Below are 25,362 nucleotides of genomic sequence, written 5' to 3' on the forward strand. Positions count from 1 at the left end.
TTCTATTTGTAATTTGTAAAATTTTGGGTCTGTTTGTGATGGAAGTATATAGTATAGTATATACGTGGTGCATGTTTATTTCATAAAGCTTGCCAATACTTAGTTTGGCATTACACTGAGAATTTATATATTTGTATGATAAGCATTTGTGTGCCAGCTTTCAGTTTATATATATGTGTTTAGTTCCCTGTCAACTGTACTATGGCAAGTCCCTTTGGAAACTTGATAGGCATTACTGTAGTTGATATGGAAAAGGAAGCATTAAAAAGCTCTTGGAGCTATTGTTTGTAAGCAGACATTTTGTTTACCAAGGCAAGAGCACGTTGAAGGTTTTGAGTGATATTTATTTCCCTTCTTTATTCTTGCAGCCTGCTGGCACTGTCCTTCCCCATAGTTGAAAGTGTCCTGGATGTTCCAGCAGTAGATTGAAGGATAACCATGTTGGCTACTAAGTTATCAATGGAAGGTATCTGCTAGGAAGGAAAGTTAACCGTGGAAAGCCTTAGAAAAGTTCAGTTGCAGGGTGCTTCAACAACTTCTAAATGTCATGGAACATTTGCTGAGTCCTCTTGACTTGCACCACTTTGACACTAATTGGTAGATCTGTGTTGGTGTGAGTTAGATGGAGAAACACAAAAGTGAGGACAGAATCAGATGTTTGGTATAGGCTGGGCCTAACATTAGAGCCGTTTTCTGAGCATCTCCCATTTTACAGTTAAAGATGCAATGTTAAAGCACATGCCTTAAAGCGACTCATTATGTATGCCAGCTTTGTAGAAGGTGTGTAGCATTTTGTTTAGGTGAGTTGTTTACTTTGGGTTACTTTATGGGACTTTTTGTAAGGCTGTTTTTCATTACAGATGGTAGAATTCTTGGCAGCTGAAATAACAGTGCTGAGAGATTACATTGAGATAGGAGGAATAAAAGTATTTTGTTTGCAAGGACACAGTACATATACCTATACTGTGTATGGTACAGGGAGGGTATATGGGAGATGATGTATGTAGAGGCTCTTAAAACAAGTAGTTGCTTTCAAAAAAAAGTAACTGTCCAGTTCATGGAAATAAGACTGCTGAAGACTGAAGCTTATGTACATGTGGAGAGGTACCAAAATAGGGAGTATGCAAGCAGTAACTCCAGTATGTTTTACAGCAAGGTTTGTTGCTTGCTTTTTTTCACATGGTATCTTCATCTCCTTGACAACATGCAGCCTCTATGTAGTTTTATTGATACTCAGTTCTCTGGTCATAAAAGCTCTTCTCTGCCTATAGGTTAGGCCATTGAAGCTCTGCCCACTTGCTTTGTTCTGTTTCTTATCAATGTCAACTCCTTCATGCGAGCAGTCGCTTGTATGTTCCAAACTTCTCTTGAACAACTTCTTTTCTTTGTTCCCCTTTGGCTGTTTGCCAGATGCTTCTCAGTTGTTGACAGCAAGTCGGGATGTCCTTTCAATTAAGATGGTCACACAATTTTGACATCTCCTCAGATCTTCTGAGCAGACTTGATAACCACTTTTTCCTTAGTATTCCCTTTCCTTTATTTTGAAGCTCTTATAGTTGAACTTCTATGGCAATGAGATGTGTGTATAGTAAGTTTCTTGCTGATGAGTGAACTGATATTTATTAGCTGTAGTTCTCTGTGTTTGATATTAAGTTTCCTTGAAGCTCAATTACAGATTCAAGAACTGTTTTGGGGCAATTCAGAGAATGGAGTAAATGACTTGGGAAATAAGGATGTCCAGCAGAAACTGTGGTTGCTTTTAAATTGCTTTTCATAACAGTATTGTTCTTTGTGTGATCAAGTGTCAGATAGATTACTCATTTACGGAAGAGAAGGAAAAAAACCTTAAAAATGTACATTGTTGTATTTCATCAGAAGAATCCCTTCTGGTTTTCTGTACAACAGCAAAGTCTGGTGCAGGTCTGGTGTATCTTGTTATAGCAGATGAATATCAGAGCTCTTACTCCAGCCTTGGGCTTGTACCTGGAAACATTCCCTTGGGCCCATGGGAATCTCAAAAGGTTTATCAAGGCCAAGTACAAGGTGCTTCACCTGGGTTGGGGCAGCCCTTGTTATTAACACAGGCTTGGGGATGAACAGGAACAGATGGAGTAGCCCCCCACAAAGAAGGATTTGGGGGTAGTAGTGGGTGAGAGGCTGGGCATGATCCAGGTACGTCCCTGTTACAGTAAGGACATGGACTTGCTGGAGTCCAAGGGAGGGCACCCAAGATGTTTAGAGAGATGGAGCACCTCTCCTATGAGGAAAGGCAGAGAGAATTGGGATTGTTCAGCCTACAAAAGGGAGACCTTTGGAGTGACTTAATTGGGACCTATCAGGTACTTACGTTTCTGTGATTTTCAAGCAGGTGCAAGTAAGAAAAGCAACATCTGTTGCTCCTGTTGTATCATTGCCTAGACTGTATCCTTCCTCAACTAGAATTTTTAGGTGTGTTACCTTCAGCCTGATGATTTGGCTGCTGCCTTTGTTCTGGATATAAAAACTGTAAAGTAGATTTAAAGCTACACAGGAGCCCACCCTGGAGAGATGCTGTGGAATGGCTGTTGAAGGGGAAGCCTGTGAGAACAGGTAGTAGCTGTTGCTCTGCATCTGGATCTGTCCTAGGTCCTGAACTGTATAGTCTCTCTCTGACAATTTCAGAGCTGGAACTGAGATTGTAGATGAAAAAGTTAACAGAGGATGCAAAACTGTAGAAGATATAGTTAAAATTGTAAATGTTTTGCTCCAGAAAATCCCACTATCAAACCAGTAAGCAAAAATGTAAAATCAGCAATGAATAAAAGGTACCTAATGAGAGATTCTACACATTCTATAAAATTATAAAGTGATTGTAATTCAGAAGTAGCCATTCTGGAACATTTCAGAATTTTATTTAAAATTGTGAAAGATTCTTTTCTGTAGGAAATCTGAGGTAATTCTTGACCTTTTCTTTGTATTTCAGCATTGTGGGACTTTTTTTTTCCCCACTTTTGTTTTTTCCACTGTTTTCTGAAAAGGGACCCGTTACTATGAAAGAATAGTGAAATTAGATGGTAATGATGTAAATGAGTTATGGCTTAGGCTGAACTGAGACTGCTTAATTGTCAGAAGACTCATTTTTCCTCAGACTTGAAAAAAAATCTAGCAAATTGTGGAAAAAGAGAAAAAGAAACTGATTTTTCTGTAATGAAGATATGAAAAATAGTATTTAATTGCCATAAAGACAATTTAAAAATACCTCAGAAAGAGTTCTCTTAGTAGGATTTCATGGGACATGGTGGGAGTGTGATCATTGGCAGTGTTTAATATCTCTCTAGGGAAAAGAGATGTTGGGAATGCAATGGAATTTAACTAGAATCATAGAATATCCTGTGTCAGAAGGGACCCTCAAGGATCCATGTCCACTTCCTGGCCCTGCACAGGACCATCCCCCAGAGTCACACCATGGGCTGGAGAGCATTGTCCAAACACTCCTTGAAATGTCAGGCTTGGTGCTGTGACCACTTCCCTGGGGAGCCTGTTCCAGTGCTCAGCCACCCTTTTGGATGAACCATGCTTTCCTGATATCCAGCCTAAGCTTCCCTGACTCAGCTTCATGCCATTTCCTCAAGTCCTCTCCTGGTCACCAGAGTGATGTGTACCTGCCCCTCCTCTTCCCCTCATGAGGAAGTTGTAACTGCACTGAGGTCTCCCCTCAGTCTCCTCCAGGCTGAACAGTGACCTCAGCTGCTCCTCATGTAGCTTCCCCTCCAGACCCTTCACCATGGTCCTGGCCCTCCTTTGGATGCTAACAGTAAAGAAATGTCTTTCTTACACTGTGGTGCCCAAAACTGCCCCCAGCACTTGAGATGAGGCTGCCCCAGTGCAGAGCAGAGTAGGACAATCCCCTTCCCTTGCCTGGCTGATGATGCTGTGCCTGATGCACCCCAGGACAGGGTTGGCCCTCCTGGCTGCCAGGGCACTGCTGACTCACAACCAGCCTGTCATTGACCAGGACCCTTGGTCTTCTATGATAGACCAGGAAATGGAAATGCTGACCTTTTGGGGGTCTTTCCAGACACTCTTTTTACTGATTCTAGAGTACCTTTCATTTGACAAATTAGTTTTAGTTTTCCAGGTGACATGCCATGTGCACAAGCTTTTTGTAAAAAAGTCTTGTTAAAGATTCTGTGCAGTGCCCGTGTTGGTTCATCTGCACAGAGAAGCTCTTGATTGTTGCATATAAGCATGTTCTCTGTCATGCCCTTCTTAGTGGACCTGTGGGTGTTGGTTGTCTCCAACAAAGTGTGGATCAATTAAAGTGACTGGATTGTCTTAATGCAGGCATATATTTTAAGTGTGATAAGGTAGTTTTCATGCCTCATTCTCTTGTTAGCTTTATGTACTACTGAAAGTTTGATTATGCTGACTAATTCCCATAGAAGTTGCTCCTGTGCCTGATTTTGATGTCTGTTTGCTGATCCAGATGGTGAACAGATGAAAAGCTCAGTATGTCTCTACTTGGAAACATAATCAGAAACATGGCATGACACCAGGAGAAATGCAAAACTCAGAAAGAGAAAAAATAGTCTTTCCACAATGCAGAAGCATGTTTATTTTACAGTCAAATTTTACTTTGTTTCATAAGCAAATGGTGAAGATCACAGAATAGTTGAAATTAGAAGGGGCTTCTGGAGACTGTGAGCACTCAAAGTAGGATCAACCGGAGCAGGTTGTTTTACTTTTGAACTCTACAATTGAACATTGTCCAATTGTTTCTTCAGTATCTTCAGGGAAGGAGAATGTGTAGCCTCTTCAGGACAAGTTCTTTGACCATTTTTACACTTCTTGGGCGTAATTGGAACTTCCCGTATTAATTTTTTTCCCCTCCATTGTCTCTTGGCCTGTCAGTGGATATTGCCTAGAAGAATATGTTTCCATCATCTCTGCTCTCTCCCATCAGATGGAGGTGGATGTATTCACATGGAGGCTATTCCTCCCCCACCCTCGTAGGTTTTCTCTTTTCACAGCTAAACAATCTCTGCTTGCTTGGTTACTCCTCATACAACAGAACCTCCAGTTCTTTAAGCATCTTAGTGGCCTTTCTCAGACTCTCTCTGGTAAACAAGTGTTTCTTGTTCTGGAGCACCCAGAGTTTGTGGTGGTGTTCCAGATAGAGTGTTGCAAGTTGTGTGTAGAACTTGAGCCTTCATTGGAGAGCTCTTCTGCTCTCTTTTCTCTCCAGAGAACTGTATCCTGTGGATTCTTCAAAGATGACTGATGAACAACAGGCTGTTCTTGACTGGTGAGGTCTGTTCTTAGGAAGTCTAGGGTTGTGATGCTGCTTTTGTCTTGCTCCCTTCTTTCAGGTTCCTGAACTTCACCTGCACTGCCACTGCATCCAGTAAATTGATGCTGTGATGAAACACCCTCAAACTTGATGATGACTACATGATAAGTGTATCACTCATCACTACATGATGAGTGATAATAGCTTGCTGTTGTGGTCTTCTTGACAATCTGAGTTTGGGATTTCACTTTGGGCTGTTCAGAAGCAAATGCTTCTTGCATCTTGTCTAACCAAGTTGATCACCCGCAGCAGGAGTTCACCTAATGGAGGAAACAAAAGAATTGTTTGATACCACAAACCTGACTGTTTCATTTTCAATGTTTACTGAGTGGCTGCTGCCTGGTAAGCAAATTTTCACAAGCCCTTGAATCTTTAAGCTAAAGATGAGTGTTGAGTTATCACTTATGGAAACAGAGTAACAGAATGTATTTCTCATTTGTCTGAACGCAGCAACTCTTGGCTAGACTTGTCCTGTCAACAGTATACTTCTTCCCAAAGATGGGTAGCCCTTGAACCAGAGCAAGCAAGTTTAGACAAATGCACTGAGTTAAAGTCACTTGGAAGTCTTAAAAAATTGAGCATGTGTTAGCATGTGGTTTACTAAATTCACAAATTTTTCAAAAGGGTACTCAAAGATTCAACAGCAGAACTGTGTCTAATACTGTACTAGCTACCGTAGTCTTTGGTACCATGTTTCAGAAGCAAAGGTTTTAGGTCAGACAGCACTTAAATAAAGCTTTTGTTGTTCCTTTTCTGCCTCAGCAGCAGAGACAGAATAATATTTTTTCCACTTATTATACACGCACTTCGTATAACATATAGTCTAGAAGATCTTATGCAGGTGTAACACTAACATAATGTTAGTCCATGTTGAGTAATTCAGTAACAGCATTGAGGGGAGGAACACATGCTCTACATGTAAAGCTTCCCTCTCAAATTTAAGCTTATCAATTACAGTTCAAGACTGTTGCACCTTGAGGGAAGATGCTCTGTTTGCATTTCTTCATCTCTTTAAAAGAGTAAGAGCAATGGTGTTGAGACACTGAACAATGTTCTCCTAATAATGCATCAGATAGTCCAGGTACTAGCTGTTGCTACTTCTTGTCTAGAACAAATAAACTAAAGCATGCCTTTACTCCTCCTGCTACAGGTGCTACAAGCCTGATTAGAATTGCAATCATGTCATTTAAACAGCTGTTTCACCTATTTTAAATTGTCAAGCAACTGGTTATTACCCACCTTCCCCTTTCCCCTCCTTTTTTTATTTCTGCCTTTGATTTGAGGCAATTATTTCATATTCCAAGGTTGAAGATTTTTGGTATTTATTTTATTCTCAACAGATTTTTCTGTAAAGGCTGTAATAGCACCATTATCTCTTTCTTTGTGTCCATTTGCTACAAGTAATTTTTTGTCAAGGTGTCTTTACGTTCCGTGCTCATTTGACTTGCACTTGCTTGTGGTCCAGTTCAAATTTTGGTCTCCAGTGTTACAAAGTTTTGAAGCAGTTTGCAGAAAGCCTGCCTGAGATTTGCTGAAAATGAGTGTTTGTTTTCTGTGAGCTAAATGGTATCAACAACTGAGTCAGAAGTTGAAGGCTAAGGACCTTTTGCCAGTGGAAGGAGATTGTCAGCACAGAGTACCAAGATCTTTACAAATGACAGCTAGCAGCAGCTTACAATTGTTAACCAGCAATATAATTAATAATTTAGCTAAAAAATCCAGCTGAGCCATATCAGATCTTGTTAGTCTTCAGGTAGTAGAGGAGTTGTGGTTATAATTAACACATGTGGTTTCCAACAGGAAATTACTCATAATCTGCTTAACATTGTTTTTCATGAATATATTTGCCCATGTTTTTCTGAATATTAAAATATCTCAGTGTTTTGGTATATAACAGTAGAACGGTGAATGATCATATGTATCTTTGTTACATGCAGATACATTGTGAATACATTAGTGTTATGCATAGTTATTGTAGGGTGCTCAGAACTATTTATAAAATTAGTGTGATGAGATATTTTTTTATTAATTAATTGTTTACTTGTTTTGGAGGTTTGTTTGGAAATGGAAGAAAGTATACTTCCCACTTCCTTGAGGTTTCATTTTTAGAAAATACAGGGACATAATTGTGGGTTCTTACTGTGGCATTTCTATCCCAAACTGTTTCCATGTAAAATTATTCAAGCCCAAAACTTGCTGAAGATAAAGACTACCACAGTGGAACAGTCAGACTGTGCTGCTGTTTGCAGCATCTTTAATGGTTGTTGTATGAATGAGGGAGATCTTAGCACCATCAGTAAACCCATTGCTGATCTTTCCTGTTTGCTAATTGGAAAAAACTTTGTGTAGGTGTCATGACAAATGAAGGTCATCTGCCAAATGGCAGAGGTTTTGTTACTATGGAAATGAGCCCAGTCTTGGGGGGAGGGAAAAGGCTTAATTTGGGGGTTTTTCAGATGTATGTGTAAACATGAAGAAATACTTGCAAAAATTACAGGGATTGGTCCAGTGAAATATTTACAAGATGAAAAAGTGTTTTTAATGTTTGCAGACTGTAACAAATTTGGAGAGTTTTCAGGGATTTTGGCAGGAAGGATTAAATTTGAAATGTCTTGGCAACTTAAATAGTATCTTTTAAAACAAAAAGAAAAAAAGCTATGCTTATCAAGTTGTCTGTGTTAAGTCCAAATCATATTGTGTTTAAAAGGCATAATTATTAGCACAGATAGCAAAAGAGTATTGGAAGCTCAATTTTGAGGTTTGCAGGGAAATGTTTTCATGCTAGCCTGGGTTAAATAGGTCTTCTGTGCCATATTGCTGTGGAGCTGCCAAATAATACCTGGAATGCAGTTTAAATGTGACCTTGGAGCTGTATGAGACATTTCTTCTTCCTCTTCCTAACAGCAAACAGCAAGTATTGTTTTCAGCTTTGGTCAACATGGTTTATGTGTGGTATGGACTGAGAGAGCCCAGAAGATAATTTCATCAGGACTTCTAAACTGAAAGTTAGGGTGCAAGTTTCATAAAAGGTCATTATGTCCAGAGCAGAAGATTGAGTGGTTACAGAATGGAAAGGGCTGCACTGTTTTTCATGTTTGACAGCAGAATAAGAATTAACTGCATTAAAGGATAATAAGGAAACATGTCTAATTAAAGAAAAACTGAATAGTGAGGCTATGGAGTTCGGTTGCTGAAATTGGAGTAGTAAAAGTTATATGAAGTTTTTTTTTCCTTGCTTCTTAAATAGTTTGTATACTGTTACCTATTGAAACTTTACTGTTGGGGGAACCTTGAGCAGTCATCTTCATTCTCTTTGTAAGCTTTAACTTTTTGGGGATAGTGAGGGAATTACTGCTCACTGAATCAGTTCTTTTAACTCCAGGATAATGGTGTTTGTTCCTTATAAGCAAAGTGGTGAGCTGGTTTGTTTCTGCAGGAAGTGTCTTGAGGAACATACCTTCCTCTTAATATGGGTCAAGAGGGGAAAAGTGGTGAAATTTCTAGGAGGCAGCTTTCGTGGCATCCTCTGCAGGAATTCTGTGTTTGACCTTGTATTCTCACTGCAGGCTGTTGGTCAGGCTTCAGTTTTTCCAGCTTTTAACTGCTGGACCATGAGGCTTCTATATTCTTGCAGTCTGAATGCTGTACAGGACAGTAACCACTATGCTTTTAGAACCTCAGCATTTTTATTTAGAACAAAGTTGTTTGAATAAAGTATTAAGATTCTTCCGATTCTCAGTCTGTTACTGAAAATGCAACTTCTCACTGCCTGGAATTTTCAGATGTAATATTTTATTTTTATTTTTCAACTAATCTGAACTGTAAGCTATTTGAGTAAAGTTTGTTGTACAGAGGAATGTTAGTAGCTTTTACTTGAAGTCCTGTGTAAGGTGAGCTGTATGCTGCACAGATACCATATGACTTTTTTCTTATTTTTGTAGAATTTATAACCTAGAAAAATAGGTTAAAAAACATGCATTTCAGAATAATCTCAGTGATGGTGATGGAACAGGTGTGTGTGCGTATGGTGTCTTTCTTGTATGATGTCTTTTTTATTTTTCCTGGGTAATAAAATGGAGGAGAAAAAGAGTGTGGTAGGAATGAGGTGTGGGCAGGAGAGGATTTAATGAGCTTAGAGAAGTGTCTTAGCTAGATCTGTAATGTAAAGGGATGAACATTAAGTCTATAAAGTGAGGGTGGAAAAAGTCGAAACAAGGTAAAGAAACTGCAGTTTCTTCCATCAGCTGAATCTTCTGCTGAATGATACATTTTTAAAGCTTACTTTTTGTCTTGGAAGGCTTGAATCTATGTGTGATAAAGACTTTACAAAGCAATGTTCTGTACTAGCAGGTTGTTTTACTGAGAATTGTCAATAATTCTGGCTTCTAGCATTGCTGTGGCACTAAAGAACTTGTAATAGACACAATAGGGCAAGCCAATAGAAAGCTCAGGGACTTGTTTCTCTCCTAGCAGATATTCTGCTTAAATTGATGGGAGTAAAGGCCCATAATTCAGTGGAACATTAGGAAAGCACAATTTTAAGTGCTTTGTATTCTGATTTATACTCTGAAATTCTACCTGCCATTATTCCCTTTGTCTATGAGAAAAAAAATATAGAGCGCTTCTGATGTTTTTCCCCTCTGTGCTTATTACCATGAGGTACAGAAGGGAGTTTATTTATTTTGTTCTCATTGCTTTTTTTCTCTTTTTCAGAAGTAAGAAACTTTTTAGCAAGAAAAAGTTGAAAAGAAAACAGAAGACTAAATTGAAAGTAAAAACACGCAACAAGGTAAGCCTGTAACTAACTTGACAAAGTCCTGACTCAAAAATGACAGTAACTGCAGTTGAGAGAAATGCAAGAACACCTAAGTGTAACTAACAATGTGTTTGTTTAGAGGAGTTAACAGCAGACCAGTATTGTCTGTTTACTGTATCTTACGTGACTGTGATACCAATGTTAACCTTATTCAACTGCTTTTGGTGCTAATGTTCAACACAAAGTAATGTGAACAGTGTTTTTAGTTCTCCATGTGTATCTAAACATGTTGGTCTTAGAGGTAAATTTTGAGATCTGCATGTAGCAAACAGAGACTAGTGCTGCAAAGAGTTTGCCATATTGGCTAAAGGATAAAGGGAGTATTCTTAGGACTCCAAAGTTAGCTCTGAAAATTCCTCCATAATGGAAAATGTAATAAATGATACCCAGGTGATTCTATTCCTGTTTTCTCCCCATGTAACCCCTGCCTCCAATCACTTTAAATGCATGGGAACCATACAGTGAACTTAATAAAAATGTTTACATCTTTATTCTTTAGAGAGAATAAATTTATGCAGAAGCAGTGCTATTTTAAAATACTGCTGTGCTGCATTCTTTCTCTATTAGAGAGCTGTTATTTCTCTATTTAAGCTACAGTCTTGGAAAGATTTTCATGAGGGTGTGAAGGCTTGTAGTCAGTAAAGAGAAAACTCAGTTTTGGAATCGTTCTGAAGGACAGAACCACTGAAGTATCTAGTGAAAACACTTTCTAGTCAGCTGAATGCCCTTATAATACAAATGCACTTTAGAACCACTTGGCCATCTTATCCCTATTTGCCAAACCTCATGTAGTTACTGTATCTCAAGACAAATGGCTTTGGGAGGGTGAAGCAAACCCTCTATCTATTCATTTGGTATTGAGTTTTTGGAGACTTACCAGATTATTCTGCTTATCTCAAGTAGTGCAGCTTCTGACTATGGTATAGAGAGAGCTTATCTTCATTTCTGTTCTCAGCACTGTACAGTAAAATATTTGTGGTCCAAACTGAATTTCTCAGTCCTTTCTTCAGTTGCTATAAGAAATTTTAGCTCTGTCCTCTCCATGACTTTATCAACCCACTGTCAACAAAGACAACCAAGTTAGAGATTCGAAGAAATATAGTTAGTTTGTGTGTTCTGTCTGGTGATAGAAACTCGTGCTTTTAAAATAAGATAACTCTTTGGCTTTGGTCATTGTTACAGTATAAAGGGACCCTTGTCTATCTCATTGGTGGGACCCTAGTTTTACTGCCAAGTAGAAAGCTAAATACACAATGGCTGTGGACAAGCTTAGCAGTCAAATGTAGTTCTTAAATTTAGTTGTGTTGAGTAGATGGAGTGGCAAGGTGCTTGGCCAAGACAATGTGAACATACTGAAGGCTAGTTCTTGTGAGTAGTTATGGATATGGCACTAACTGATAATCTCCTCACCTCATCCCTATGGAAGCTTGTTCTCAGGACTTTTCTTGGGTTTAAGTCAGTCTCTACTTAAAGCATTGAGATTTACATCTTTGAAAGTCATAATGGGTTTTTGTGTGTCTTTTACTGATGCCATTATCTAAATATTGTCTGAAACTGACCAGGATTGACCATTAGAACATTGGTCTTCATTCTGAGTGACTTGGGTATAGAAAAGCACTCCAGCTTATTTCAGCATGTTAGCAAAAAATTGTGTATTTCCTGAGACATGTAGCAGAGAAGGGAAGGATAAAACCAGTTTCATATCTATAGGTTATGAAACTGACAGAGTTGGGTGATTTTAATTTTTTTTTTGTAGTTTTTTTTTGTTAGAGGGTTTTTTTGGTTTCGTTTTTTTATGTACTTTTCAATGCATCCCAATGCTTACCATGGCAGAATCAGCACAGTGATTATTTTTGTACTGGAATGTCTGAAAATGGATGTGTCTATTGTCAGGAAAATGTGAGCTTCCATTTGGAATCTTTTAAATAGAGCGGTTGAAAAGTCTTTCCCTACTGGACTTCTGAGCAGTAGAGTTTGTGTGCATTGGTTTATTTTTTGAAGAAACAGGTCTTTTAGTCTGAACAGAGATGGAAGCTTTCTCTTAAATAATTATTTATAAGAGAGGGCCTTAAATGAAGAGTAAGATGAAGTAACCCAAAATTTTGTTATTTATATCCCCTGCTTACTAAAAATGATTGAGTAATGGAAGAGGAGAGAAATTTAAAAGAGAAGCAATTGTTGAGCAACTGGAAGAAAATTATTTCCACCATTTAAGCATTAAATGTTAGAACATTTTAGGTACAAAACTCTAATTGATGTTTAAATAGCTCAGTAGTTTGAGCCTTATTCTGTTTCTAAGGTGGGTCATGCTGTGATCACTGGTCTTTGAACTATCCCTCATTTTTTGGTTTGTGGTTTAGTATCTATTTTTTAAATGGAGGTACAAAAGTTTTCTGTGTGGTGCAGTCTATTTTGGCTTTAGAAATTCACTGCTGACATAAGTGACTTTTAAATAGAAAACAAGTACCTGATTGTTAGACATGGGTGTAGCACCTTGGATTCCAGTCCATACCTGCCCCCTCCCCACTTTTTTTTTCTTTTGGCAAAGAATATCGCCAGAAAATTGTAAGGCCATGTAACTTTTCCCAACTCTATGAATATTCCTGTTAACCTCCCCTTCCCCCTTCAGACACCCTGGATATTTTCCCCCTTTGCTGTTAATTCATGCAAGTGCTGCTTAGGACCCTTGGATTGAGAGAGACTTACACAGACACCCACAGTTCCTCATATTCTGTTTTCATAATGTTATTTGAAGAATACTGAAAAGTTGGAGTCCACCAAACACAGCTTGTACTGGAAATTTTTGGTGTCTACCTGTTTAGTTTATGCAGAAGTTTTAAGCTGTGACTTTTTTAGCTTTCTGCAAATGGGAGTAATAAAACTTTAAGGGGGAGGTTCATGTAGCAGACAAATTCATTGTAAGCTAATGAATAGATGTATAAAACACATTGACTTGGATGAATATTGTCTCATTAAAAACACACGTAGGTTCTCAAATAATTTGGCATTGTTTTCAGTGGCTTTTGTATTTGGCCTTTCAACCTCAAGAGGGCATCCCTTTCTAAGAGATCTTTTGACTGTCTGAAAAAGAATTGGGTGAGCTTCCCAGTGTTACACATGGATTAGATCAGATGGTTATTATAACCTGACCCATCTTTAACAGCAGATTAACTTTCCTCTCTTAGATTATAGTCTATTTCCATCATATTTAAGAATAAAACATTACCACAGTCATCTGATTCAAGAGGAAGAAAACAAATAGGTCAGAAAATAAGCTATGTATGGGTTTCATCTTTAGGGAAAACAGTTTCTTTATGTGTGAGGTGTGCAAAGGACACCAGAGGGTTTTGGTTTTTTGCACTGCTATCCTTGAGTGTACTGGAACATTACAAAATGCTAACTGAGAAGAGCAATTAGGAGTAGGTTGCTCTTATCTTTTGAACCAAACCTGTGCTGTTTACCCTCTCCTACATAATTCATTCTTCCAGTTAGCAGGGAGTATACGTTTACAAGGACAAGCCAGGCATCAGGGTGTGAGCATCTGCGCTTTGATCTCTCCCTCATAAGAGTCTTTCTTACCTTTCAGAAAATAAAAAGTAACACACAAGAAATAAAATCTTCACGTATGATGGATATTTAAGTTTTACAATGTATGTTTCACCATGTATCTTCATTTGATAAGGTGCACGTTTAATTTTTGGTGGCACCAAGTCAAACAGCAAAGATGAAGATTCAGAACGTCCCACTGTGTTACAGTGTGGTGGTGTTCACAGGGGTCCCAGGACGAGGGAAGAGATGAGAATCTTGACTCCATGTTCAGAAGGCTGTTTTATAATTTTATTATATATATTATATTAGAAGAAAATTATATATTAAAACTATACTGAAAGAATAGCAGAAAGGATTTCATCAGAAGACTAGCAAGGAATAGAAAGGAATGATAATAAAATCTTGTGACTGACCAGAGTCCAAGACAGCTGGACTGTGATTGGTCACCAAGTAGAAACAATCCACATTAGGCCAATCAAAGATGCACCTGTTGCCTTCCACAGCAGCAGATAATTATTGTTTACATTTCATTTCTGAGGCCTCTCAGCTTCTCAGGAGAAAAAATCCTAGCAAAGGATTTTTCAGAAAATATGTCTGTGACATTACAGCTCATATGAAAACTACTGAATCAAACAGCATAATTCTATTTTCCAGTCTGTAAGCTCTCTTCTTTTTGACAGTGGTAGCAATTTCAGTTTGCAAGAAACCAGATGCTTTGGGAGGAAAGCTAGTACAGAAGCTATCATCTCATCTTCTGCTTAGGCACTTTGGAAGCTGAATTTGTAGTCAAATGTAATGAGCGCTTTGGATTGCAATATCCCAGCAGCCATTAAGAATTGGACATTCAGAGGCAGAGAAAGTGATTGCTGCTCTTCACCTTATTCCAAGTGTCATGTGACTCTCAGTACTCTTAATACCATGAAAACAGGCTGTAAGGTGTTGTTTCTTTCTGAAATAATTTATCGTATATCTCAAGAGGAGTCTGTTTGGATTATTAATGATTCTGGTTCTGTGCAAAATCAATAAATTGCTTTAGTGAGTTCTTAGAAGTTGATTAACGTTTTGGTTTAATATTCTGCTATTTTTCTTGACAACGTAGATGTATTTTGTGCCAACATAAAATGCAATATCATTAAGAGAATTATAAGTTAAGACAGACTTTATTAGTTTAATAAAAGAAGTAATAAGTGAGTTTCTGTAGGTACAGGTATTGGTTATATTTTCTTACTGATCTATTCTACCTCAAAATCTGAGTCCGCAGCAAGATTGTACAGATGATATCATGAGTCTCATAATATTGGGGAAGTTTTTATGATTGTGTAGAAGGTATTCATTAGCTGCAGAAAAGTAAGCTTTCAGGTGATGATGGGATGAACTCAAATCCCAGTTTTCTGACTTGTTCAATGTATCTGATCTTAGTGAAGTTAGGAATCTGTTACCTGGAAAGGAAGAACACTTGTTTCATATGGGAAAAACTTCAGATTTCTGTTTTGAATACTTTCCTCTACCACTGTTGAAGAAAAGAAAAAAACAACAAAAAAAGCTGCTCACTGAATGATCATTTGCATTAGATGGGGCAGAAAGTTTTACTGGTTTCTTTTTTGTTGTTGTCAGCTCAGTTCTTGCCTTATGTAGAGGAAATCTAAGAATGTGATGTTTGTAGAACCTGCTTATTATATGCATCCACTTTTCAACAGGTGTTTGTTTTGAAGACCTAGCAACTATAAGTATTATAGTTAAACCACTTAGACTTGAGCAAATCCATCACAAGTCACATCAGTGTTTTTTATCTTACGATGAAGTTTCTGGAGGATGTTGTGCTGTCCTGAAGTCTCTGTAGGCAATTAGTGTATGCAAGTATTGTATTGTTCATGCACTGCTGTATAAAAGCAAAACACTGAACACAGAGATGGAATAGTTAAAGTGCTTACTGGTTAACAGTTGTAAAGTATTTGGAATAAGGAGTTTATTTCTGAAAATTAGTCAGCTTGTTATTAATAGGCAAGAAAACATACATTGATTTTTATCTAGCACTGTAATGTCTAAAATTATCTGTGCTGGTTTAACAGTTTGGCCAGTCTGTTTCAAATGAGACTGTATGAGCTACAGAACTTAGGCTCTTCAGGATCAAAGATTTAGCTGAGCTGACAAGAAAGAATTGGAATGGAAACTCTTCACAGAAGTTACAATTACAATGTGTGATATTAAATAGATAAGTGAACTTTCAGATAAATATCTGGAGCCTCTGAAATAGCTTTCTCTTTCTGTAACTGTCAGTAAAAACCTTTAGTAAACTAAGTTTACTGAGGAATTTAACCTGTGCCATTCAACTGAGCTAGCTTTAAAGCTGAAAGCTTGTACTGTGTATTTGCCTTAACTGGAGTTGCAAAAAATTTTGAGGTAATGTGTATGAGTACTTGATGAACAGAAGAGTTACATCTTAAAACCATTCAGTTCTATGGTGTCAAACATCAAAGCATGTAGGAGCTCATTATCAGTGGGGTCAATCCAAATTTATTTTGATTGTTTGATACTGGAATAACATATGAGGTTGTGCCTTGGGTTCTTGCACTGATTTAATATTGTGTGATTTCTAACAAGAGCTTTACTATTTCAAAGATATTAATATTGAACAAGGACTAAACTTTGCTGTCTTTCAGTCCTTATGGTAGAAGTTCTATTGAGTTAAAGAAAAAACCTGCCAAACATGAGTATACATGTAGAGAACTTTTTCCAGCTTTTTCTTTTTCCTACTTCATTATATTTATATTTTTGTGCTTACTGCTACCACTGATGCAGGTGAGAAAAATTACCACACAATGTGTTTGATAAAATAGGTTGCATAGTAAAGCATTACTTCTTAATGTTCTGGCTTGCAGTAACTTTAGTAATAATGGAAAGGAAGGATAGGCAAATACATACTAGTACAGTCAGAATAATATTATAGTCAAAAATAGGGAATATGTGAATGATTAAATATTTTCAAGTAATTTTGAATTTTTTGTTATGTTTTTTAACATACAGTGTTAAAAGGTCTTAGAGTCTTGTGTTGTTTCTGGTATTAATAAAAATGTATGTGCAGATAAAAGTGGTTTTGATGTAGAAAATTGTGGCAACTATATTGTAGAAAAAAAAAATCACCCCATTAAAATATTACCCACTTCACTGGTTCTCAAATTCCTTTTACCTCTCCTCTGCTAGTTTAATGTTCTCCTTCCCATCACTGCTCTCAGTGATCTGTTTCAAATCACTGGAGTATAATTTCACTGTGTAATTTCATGCCAGATGAATGTGGCAATGCACAGTATTAATACCATATAAATAAAACAAAAAAAAAAAAGACAAAAAGCCTCCACTCTCACTGTGCCCTTCCTCCCCCTGTCCCTCAAGAATACAAGAATGAAACCAGAAATGACCTTGTGAAGTTAGTCATGACCCTGAGTCTGTCTGGCCTAATAATCCCCTGCATTTTGCCTTGCATGGTCAAGCAAATTTGTCCTGCACTCTTAACCTGGACCTTCTCTCCTTACATGATCTGTGTGCCCTCTGTCTACAGCAAGCACTTACAGAGAATTGCTTCCTCCCATATGCCTGAAGTCCAGTTTACAAAGCCTTTGCTGATAGCAGCCTGGTCTTTGCTAGTACACAACCCTGCCTGGGAGTTAATTGTTGTGGAGTTTTGTTTTTTCAAGTCAGTCCTCTCAGTCCTCATACCTCCTCTCCCATCTTACTGTTTCAGACTGGGAAAGTACAGGGCAGATTTTTAAAAATGTTTTTTTTTAAATGTTTTCTCACATTATTTTTCCAAGTCCAGTGGCAGCCTCATGAAGGCTCCTTTGTGTCTTGGCCAAGGCTGACAGTAATGCACCAGTGGTAGGTACCAAGGTGGGCCATGGTAGTGGTAGTTTCTCAGAACAATTTCCCAGCTCATACTTTGTGGCTCAGGGCTTCTGAAAACAGAATAGTGTCTTGTTAAGTTATAGGCCTTGATTTCTTTATTTAGTAATTAGTCCATTAGATTATTATTCTCAAAACTATTATCTGCAGCATCCTGACAGGAGTTTTTAAACTTGTCATCAGTTTTCATCTAATGAGAAAACAAGTGGGTTTTTAAATTTCTAGTATATGTTTAACAAACATCTTAAATTTTTAGTATTTAACAGCAGGTTAAAACTAACAACTAGAATAACAAGGCATGTATTTTAAAATTCAATTATAATTAAAACCTCCAAAACAGACTGCTGTTGAGGAGATAGAGCTTGATTCTGCTATTCTTACCACTGTGGCACAGGTTTGGATCATTCTGTAGCCTGAGCTCCTGTCATTTTTAGTCCCGGTGTCCTCATCAAGTTATGAGAGGTAGAGGCTAAAGCTAGATGGAATCTATTGAAATGCCTTCCTCTTCTTCCTTTCTTCCCTGCTTGCAATAGACCTTTAGGTACTTCAACAGGAAAGTTGTCTCTAGTTTAGAAATAAATTGGTCTGTCAAAATTGAGACTGTTGAGATTATTTATATTTAGCAAAGCTTGAAACTTTACTAAACTACTAAACTAAAACTGATCTTGTTTTTCAGACTGAAAGCCTAGAGAGTACAATAACCATACCAGATATCAGATTACATAGCAATCCTTCAGCTTTTAATGTTTACTGCAATGTCCGCCATTGTGTGTTGGAGTGGCAGAAAAAGGAAGCGTCTGTGTCTTTGGCCTCAAAGAACAGTGTCCAGAGTGGGGATTCAGACAGTGATGAAGAGGAGGAGCCCAAAGAGCCACCTATTAAACTTCCAAAGGCAAGTAACTGATACCACTTAAAGTGTGCCATGTACGTCATCTAAGGTTGGTGTGTTCTTTTTGGGGATTAAAGAGCAACAGTATAAGCCAGCTGCTTAGAACACTGCTGTGATTTTATTTGTAGTGCATCTAGTTCATTCTAGAATCATTTAATGAATTAGGGTGATCTATGTACCTGCCCAAATTACAGTCAATTGAATGTCAGCTAAACACTCAAGTTGCACTCCTTTTAAAGTGTTGGTACTTGAACACCTCCTGCCTCAGAAATCTACACAGAAATGATGCAAATAAGGCAGCTCTAATATCTCTGAGGGGCTACCAGCTCATAATTGTAAAGGGTGCTTTTTTTTGCTTTACCCCCCAAAAAGAATAAGTCTTTCTAATAATGGAAATAATTTGGTGGAATGGTTCCTAAGATGTTTTGCTGGGTATCCGTGTAAGTGCAGCAACTGTCCATTATTCTTTCCCTTTTTTGGCTTTAGTGCCCTTTGTGGTACTGACAGCTCCAGATTCTACTGAATGTTAAGATTTTGATGCTATAGTTGAACAGTTAGAGTGGGTTTTTTAACTGTTGACTGCTTCTATGCTTACAGTAGGATTAATGGTGGAAAGTCAGAAATAAAGGACTTACTGATTTTTTTTCTTATTTTTTTCAATTTGTTGGTTCACTAGTTTTTTACTATGTATTACAAAGCTATACATTTAGTTGTGTTCATTGTTACCTTACTAATGCTATGGAACGTGCTTTGTTTTGTTCTTCTGAATCTAAAAAGCATATTCAAATTAACTTCCCTTGTATATATTTGGCCGAAAACCAATACAAATGCTGAATTAAAAAAGGTGGTTGCAGCTGTGGTTATGTAGAATATTTGAGTGGCTTAGAAAATTAGGATTTTATAGATGATTGCATTTAGGTGTTGTTATATGAGGGGTAAAGTTGGCACTCCTGGAAATAGTAGTGGTGAATTGCAGAGAAGCATAACCAAGTCAGCCAACTGAAATTTCATGATTGATGATTGCAATATGTGGTCGCTAGAAATAAAGTCAGCATTGTTTATGAACTGCATTTGAGTACTCATGGATTGTATTAAATGAATCAGCAAGTGCTTGTGGGTGCTTAATTTTAAGTAAAAGGCAATGTAGCTACTAGCATTTATGGAGCATGGAATGATGTTTTAAAAAGAAATTAAAAGAGGTTCCAAGAAGGATGAGATCTGTCAGGGATATGGACAGAAGACCTGCATGTGGAAACCAAAGTATTGGTGTTGTGTTGGACAGCTAATTACAAAGATGGTGGCTTAGAAAAAATGATAGGGAAACTGTAAGTAACAAACTTCTCTCAAAATACAAAATTCTTGCGATTTTTGTTGCATTCAGTACAGCAAATATAAAATTGGTGAAAATTAATATGTTTTCACACTGTTAATTTTTAGTAAAGTATCTACAAAATATCAAATTTGAGAATTTATGGTTCAAAAATATGTTTAGATGCCTGATACAACCTCAGTATTTTTCATAACTATCTAGGTAATACAGGGTTGTTTAGGTCACTTGGAGGTAACAATTGGACTTGCATTCATACTTTTAAAAAAAGCATCTGCTTGGAACTGTCTCACATGTAGTAAAACTTCTAGGGACTGACTTGTAAATCTTTTGCTATCCCGGATACAGGTGTCTGTCTCATGATAATGAACAATATTGTGTAGGGCTTAGTTTGTTAACTGTAAAGACGACAGTTATTATAAAGTTTCTAAGGTTCACAATATTTGCAAGACAAATTTCTGATAGTAATTGTTAGTTTATTAAAAAAGATACTGATGTATTTTGAGTTTGACAGTGAGGTGAAAGATGAAAAAAAGTGTGGCTAGGGTTTGTGCTCTTAGAGGTTCTCTAGAGTGTAGTCCTTGGTGTGTTGGTGGTTTTTTGTTTAATTGAGAGTAAGTTGAAAACATTCTACAATTTTGTAGCTTAAGGTGACTGGGTGTTCTATTGAGGTATTTTTCTTTCAGATCTTAAACTTGAGGGAGTCAGGTTTGTTAGAGCCTTAAAGTAGAATGTATTTTGGAATCAGAAGTTGTCCTATGCAATTTCTATAATAAGATTGAGAATAGTTGTTTCTAACATTAAGAGACAGACTTTGCTGCTCTTCAGATACTAGCACAACAAAAAATTTGAAATTTGTGTTTTGGTTTTGTTCAGATAGTTCAGTAACTTGTTTTGATAGCTTTATATTTTTGGTTTCTCAGGAAACACTTGTCTTTGTCTAACATACTTATTTGCTACCTTATTTATTTAGTATCTTAGCTAATAGTGAGGAATTCTGGAGTAGGTTCAGTTCTGTTGATTAAGATTTGTAATTTGCAGAGTAAAGGAGAGGTATTTCCCACACCTTTCACACACACACACACACACACACACACAGAGAGACAGCCCCCCTCCCCCCCAGATGTTAAACTTAAGGCTGAGTAATGAATGATCCACAAAAGCCCTATACTAAAAGAGACAAATACTGGATTAAAGTGATTAAGGTGGAATGAACTGACTTAAATATTCTTTGTTCCTTCCCTGGCATACATTTTGTTAATAACTTAAGCAAAAATTTAAATTTTTAAGTTGTAACAAAAAATAAAAGACAAATAATTACTTTCTTTAGGGACTGATTTTATGCATTTTAAAATTCATTAGGATAATGTTACCTTTGTAAATGTTCTCTTTTTTTGTGTATGTATGTAATATAAATTTATTCAGAGTAGTGTGTAATTTTAATTATAGAAATGTGAGCATTGGGGATAATGCTCACAATGAGAGGAAAGATTAAGGAAATAAAACAAGGGCATAGATAAGACTTCAAGATGAAATAGGAGAGGTTTTAGGAATTAGTTAGGATTCACAATGTCTGCATCCAGGCTAGAGTTTTGGGTACGATTTGTTAAGCAGTCTTAAACTTTTGCCCTGAAGTCTCAAAGGTGTGGCAAAGGGAGTGGGAGAATGGTTGCACAGAGAGCATCAGTAAGAGCAGTCAGGCTGTGACACAAGCTGAGGCAGCACAGTGCTTGTTTTTGCTCAAAAACTTTTCAGAGAGCAGTGAGAACAAGCTTAAGATGTCCTGAAAAGAACTATTTGCTTATTCTGCCCTTCAGAGTGTGGTTTGGAGGAGAGAGGTAGAGAGATACACACACTATTTCTATATCTGTATATATATATATGTAAGATATACATACATGAGATAATACAGTAAATAGATCTGTTTTATGAAGCCTACCCAATCTCTTGATCTCAGATATTTAAAAACCAATCCAAAACCTCTGGAGAATTGATAACATCCCAGCAGAACTCTTTCTTATTGATTCCTACTGTAGTGGAAGTTCAGCAAACTGTGAACTTTTCCACTGGGTTATGTTCTCTACTTTCTCTGGCTGCCTCTGTCAGCTCCTATATGAGGTCTTCTGTCTGAAGATTGTGAAGAATAAACTTAGTTTCTCTCAAAGACACTATAACTGAACTGGAAGGGCATTTATAAAAATGTGTGAAAATGTATTTTATTTTTTAGCCTTGAGGATGGTGGTGAGTTTTAGATCCTGGAAAAAACATTATTATGTTGATAGGTTTTTTTCACTGTAGATTCCATGCATCTGTTTTCCCCCTACTCCATTGCAGATGTGAAATGTAAGGTGTAATTAGTAGGAAAATTGCTGTTGTGCTTTGAGGACTTGACTTGGTTATGTTTTTGTCCTGCCTCCAAGAAAAAATAGATGGTAAAATAATTTCTGAAAGATGAGAATCAAATTAAAGGTCAGCAAAGCCAGTTGCAAGGCATCCAGTAGAATTTAGAGCTGACTTCCAGAATATATGTTATAAGCATGGGTGGCAGTTGCATTAACAATGTTATTTATTTTCGCATTTCTGTATTTTTCCTTAGATTTTACTCAGGGATGAGTCTCTGTTAAATACTTTATGGGGGCTCTGCTCCTGACCAAAAGACATAGTGAAGTTTTTAAGATACAATTGCTTATTTGTAATGTGCTAACCCTCCTCTCTTTCATCTTCATCATTATTAAACACAGAGTCTGAGAAGAAGTGCAAGGGAGCAGTCAGTGAAGAGAAGCATGACTGTAATCTCAGAATAGCCAGGAATTCTAAAAGGGAAAGTTAGAGATGGCTCTAACAGGGCTTTTAAACATGTTCTGTTAGTTGGTTTAATGCATGTCTTTTATGTGGAGTTTTAGTGACTAGCAATTAATCTTTGTTTTTGTCACAATATAAAAATAATCTCAGAGGCTTTGGAGGAGAAAGTTCTAGAGCTGCCAGTATCAGCTGTCAAATGTATTGTTATTCAGGATGTGAAGCCAGGTTGCAAGACCATTCTAGTTTGCTGGCTCACGTTAATGAGCAAGGAAAAAGAAGACTGTCAAAGAGTGAACTGAATAGAAATTAGAAGGGCTCAGAGGTACAGTTTGCCTTTTATTGTGCAAAAATTTTAAGCTTCCTTATTCTTTCAGGAAACTTAGTCTGCTTAGATATGCTCTTTTATGTAGTGGCTGACTTACATGTAATATTTGCTGGTATAATTGTATAGGTGGATTCTTGATTTTGATTCTGGTTTAACACTGTATCTTATATTACAAGTTTTATTTGAGTAATTGTCTTGTTCAGTGAACACTGGGATATACTTTTTTGATGAAGATCTAAAAATACTATATTGACATCTGTTCTGAAAAATCTGTACTTCCTTAGATCATTGAAGTTGGATTGTGTGAAGTCTTTGAATTGATAAAGGAGACGAGATTTTCTCATCCATCCTTGTGTCTCAGGAGCTTACAAGCCCTACTTAATGTGCTCCAAGGTCAGCAGCCAGAAGGCCTGCAATCAGAGCCTCCTGAAGTCCTAGGTAATCTCATCTCTTACTGTATTTTTATTAACATACACCTGTTATTGTGTTGGACAGAAGAAAATGGTTCTTGGCAAGTATTTGTGAGATGGTAACATGCTTGTTCTCAACTGACTGACTATTCTGGCCTGTTAGGTCCTTATGGTGCATGTATGGAGTACTTCCTCACTGAAACAAAGTAAAGAGCATCAGAGCCTAAAAAATTGAGTTTTACTTTCTTACTGAAACATAAAAAACTTGGTCTTATTGGAAAGAGTACAGTTTTAGAGTGAATTTCTCTTGTAATCTGCTGTTGTGGTCTATAGCTTAGATGTTTAATTTTGTAATTTATGTGGAACTGCTAAGCAGAGTGTCACAATTCTTGTTTTTCTTTTCTCTGGCCATCCCAAAGTTTCCCTGAAAATTAATTTTCTTTTACATGATATTGAAAATAAAAGTTGAACTTCTGATGCCTTTGAGAGCATGATTGACTATATCCTTTAAGTTAAAATCCCATGTTTGTTGATAGAACTGCAGAGAAGTCTAGGCTGTAGCCTGAGTTGTTTAAAGACAATTTTTAAAAAGTCTTTAGACTTCATGTATTTTTTCATGTTTTATGACTTAACAGTATTGCATCTCCAAAGATTGTAATTTGCTGCAGAAAACTTACTTTGTATTGATTCATGGAATATTAAAAAGCTACAAAGAAAACTTTTTGATTACTGCCCTAGTGATTAATTTTATCAGCTCTTGGGAAAATTTAGGTGGATTTCTGTTCACACCTGTTAGAGAAGTTCAGCCACCAAACAGTCTTTGGAAAGAGGCATATGATCAAAATAATTTTCAAGCCTCAATTTGAAATGCTTGTTCCTATGAAGTGGGTTGTGCTTCAACATGGGTAATGGTCATAAAGAGTAGACAAGTGATCTACACATCATCTCAGTGATGGGGTAGACTGAATAGTGTCTACTATAATAACACTTTCTGGCCCAGTTCTTGTTAATGTGTTCCACTGTGACAGAAGGACTTGTAGTTTTTCTTCTTCAGCCATGGTGATTATGCAGACTTAATGTTTTCTGGCTGAAAAGAAGAAAAGTTAAGGATCATTCAGGTGCATTTAAGATGCTTTTTTGTCTGAAATTAGCTCTGAACATAATAGCTGAGGAAAGATATAATGTATTTTCCTTTTTTATTTTCCCATTGATAGTGAAATTGTTTTGTATGATTTTGTGACTGATCTGTGCAATGGCTGTGTTTTATCTGCAGAATCTCTGTTCCAGCTGCTTTTGGAAATAACAGTCCGTAGCACGGGAATGAATGACAGCACGGGACAGTCCTTGACAGCGCTTTCCTGTGCTTGCCTCTTCAGTCTGGTGGCTGCCTGGGGAGAGACAGGAAGGACATTGCAAGCAATCTCTGCAATCCTCACCAATAATGGCAGCCATGCTTGTCAGACTATTCAGGTCTTGCACTAAAACTTCTCTGTATCTGGGAATTTATGTAAATGAGTACTTCTCATGAGTTCTGAGAAGATGTGTTGTTTAATTACCTTCCCCCCCCCCCCCCCCCCACTATTTTTGAGATGAGTTGGTATTTCTTGGTCTTTCTTGAGCTGGAGTTAGAACAGAAGGTACAACATTTTAAAAAAATTTCATCTTTTTCACTCACTTTTTCTTTTACTGTTTAGGTGCCAACCATTTTAAACTCTCTTCAGCGGAGTGTGCAGGCAGTTCTGGTGGGCAAAATCCAAATCCAGGACTGGTTCAGTAATGGGATAAAAAAGGCAGCCTTGATGCACAAATGGCCATTGAAAGAAATATCTGTAGATGAAGATGACCAGTGCCTACTTCAGAGTGATGGTTTTTTCCTCTATCTCTTATGTAAAGATGGACTTTACAAAATTGGCTCTGGATACAGTGGGACAGTGAGGGTAATGTGTCTGCTTCTTGTCTGATGAGTGATACTTAGTATTTTAATTTAACTTTTATGATGTTTCCATGGGCAATCTTAC

At 37.3% G+C, this 25,362-nt stretch overlaps 1 protein-coding gene across 15 annotated transcripts in view; it reads left to right on the forward strand.

The window, feature by feature from the left end:
- The window catches only part of MYCBP2 (MYC binding protein 2), a 175,052-nt gene that overhangs the window by 13,050 nt on the left and 136,640 nt on the right, over window positions 1-25,362 (forward strand). For all 15 annotated transcript variants that reach the window (XM_071431021.1, XM_071431023.1, XM_071431027.1 and 12 more), the window contains exons 2-6: window positions 10,043-10,118; window positions 18,268-18,483; window positions 23,219-23,372; window positions 24,618-24,814; window positions 25,039-25,281. In XM_071431021.1, coding sequence (XP_071287122.1) covers window positions 10,043-10,118; window positions 18,268-18,483; window positions 23,219-23,372; window positions 24,618-24,814; window positions 25,039-25,281 — 886 coding nt within the window. The remainder of the gene's footprint in view (window positions 1-10,042; window positions 10,119-18,267; window positions 18,484-23,218; window positions 23,373-24,617; window positions 24,815-25,038; window positions 25,282-25,362) is intronic.

The sequence above is a fragment of the Agelaius tricolor genome, unplaced genomic scaffold (genome assembly GCF_023055355.1).
Source record: "Agelaius tricolor isolate 1412-34295 unplaced genomic scaffold, bAgeTri1.0.p SCAF_7, whole genome shotgun sequence".
Lineage (NCBI taxonomy): Eukaryota > Metazoa > Chordata > Aves > Passeriformes > Icteridae > Agelaius > Agelaius tricolor.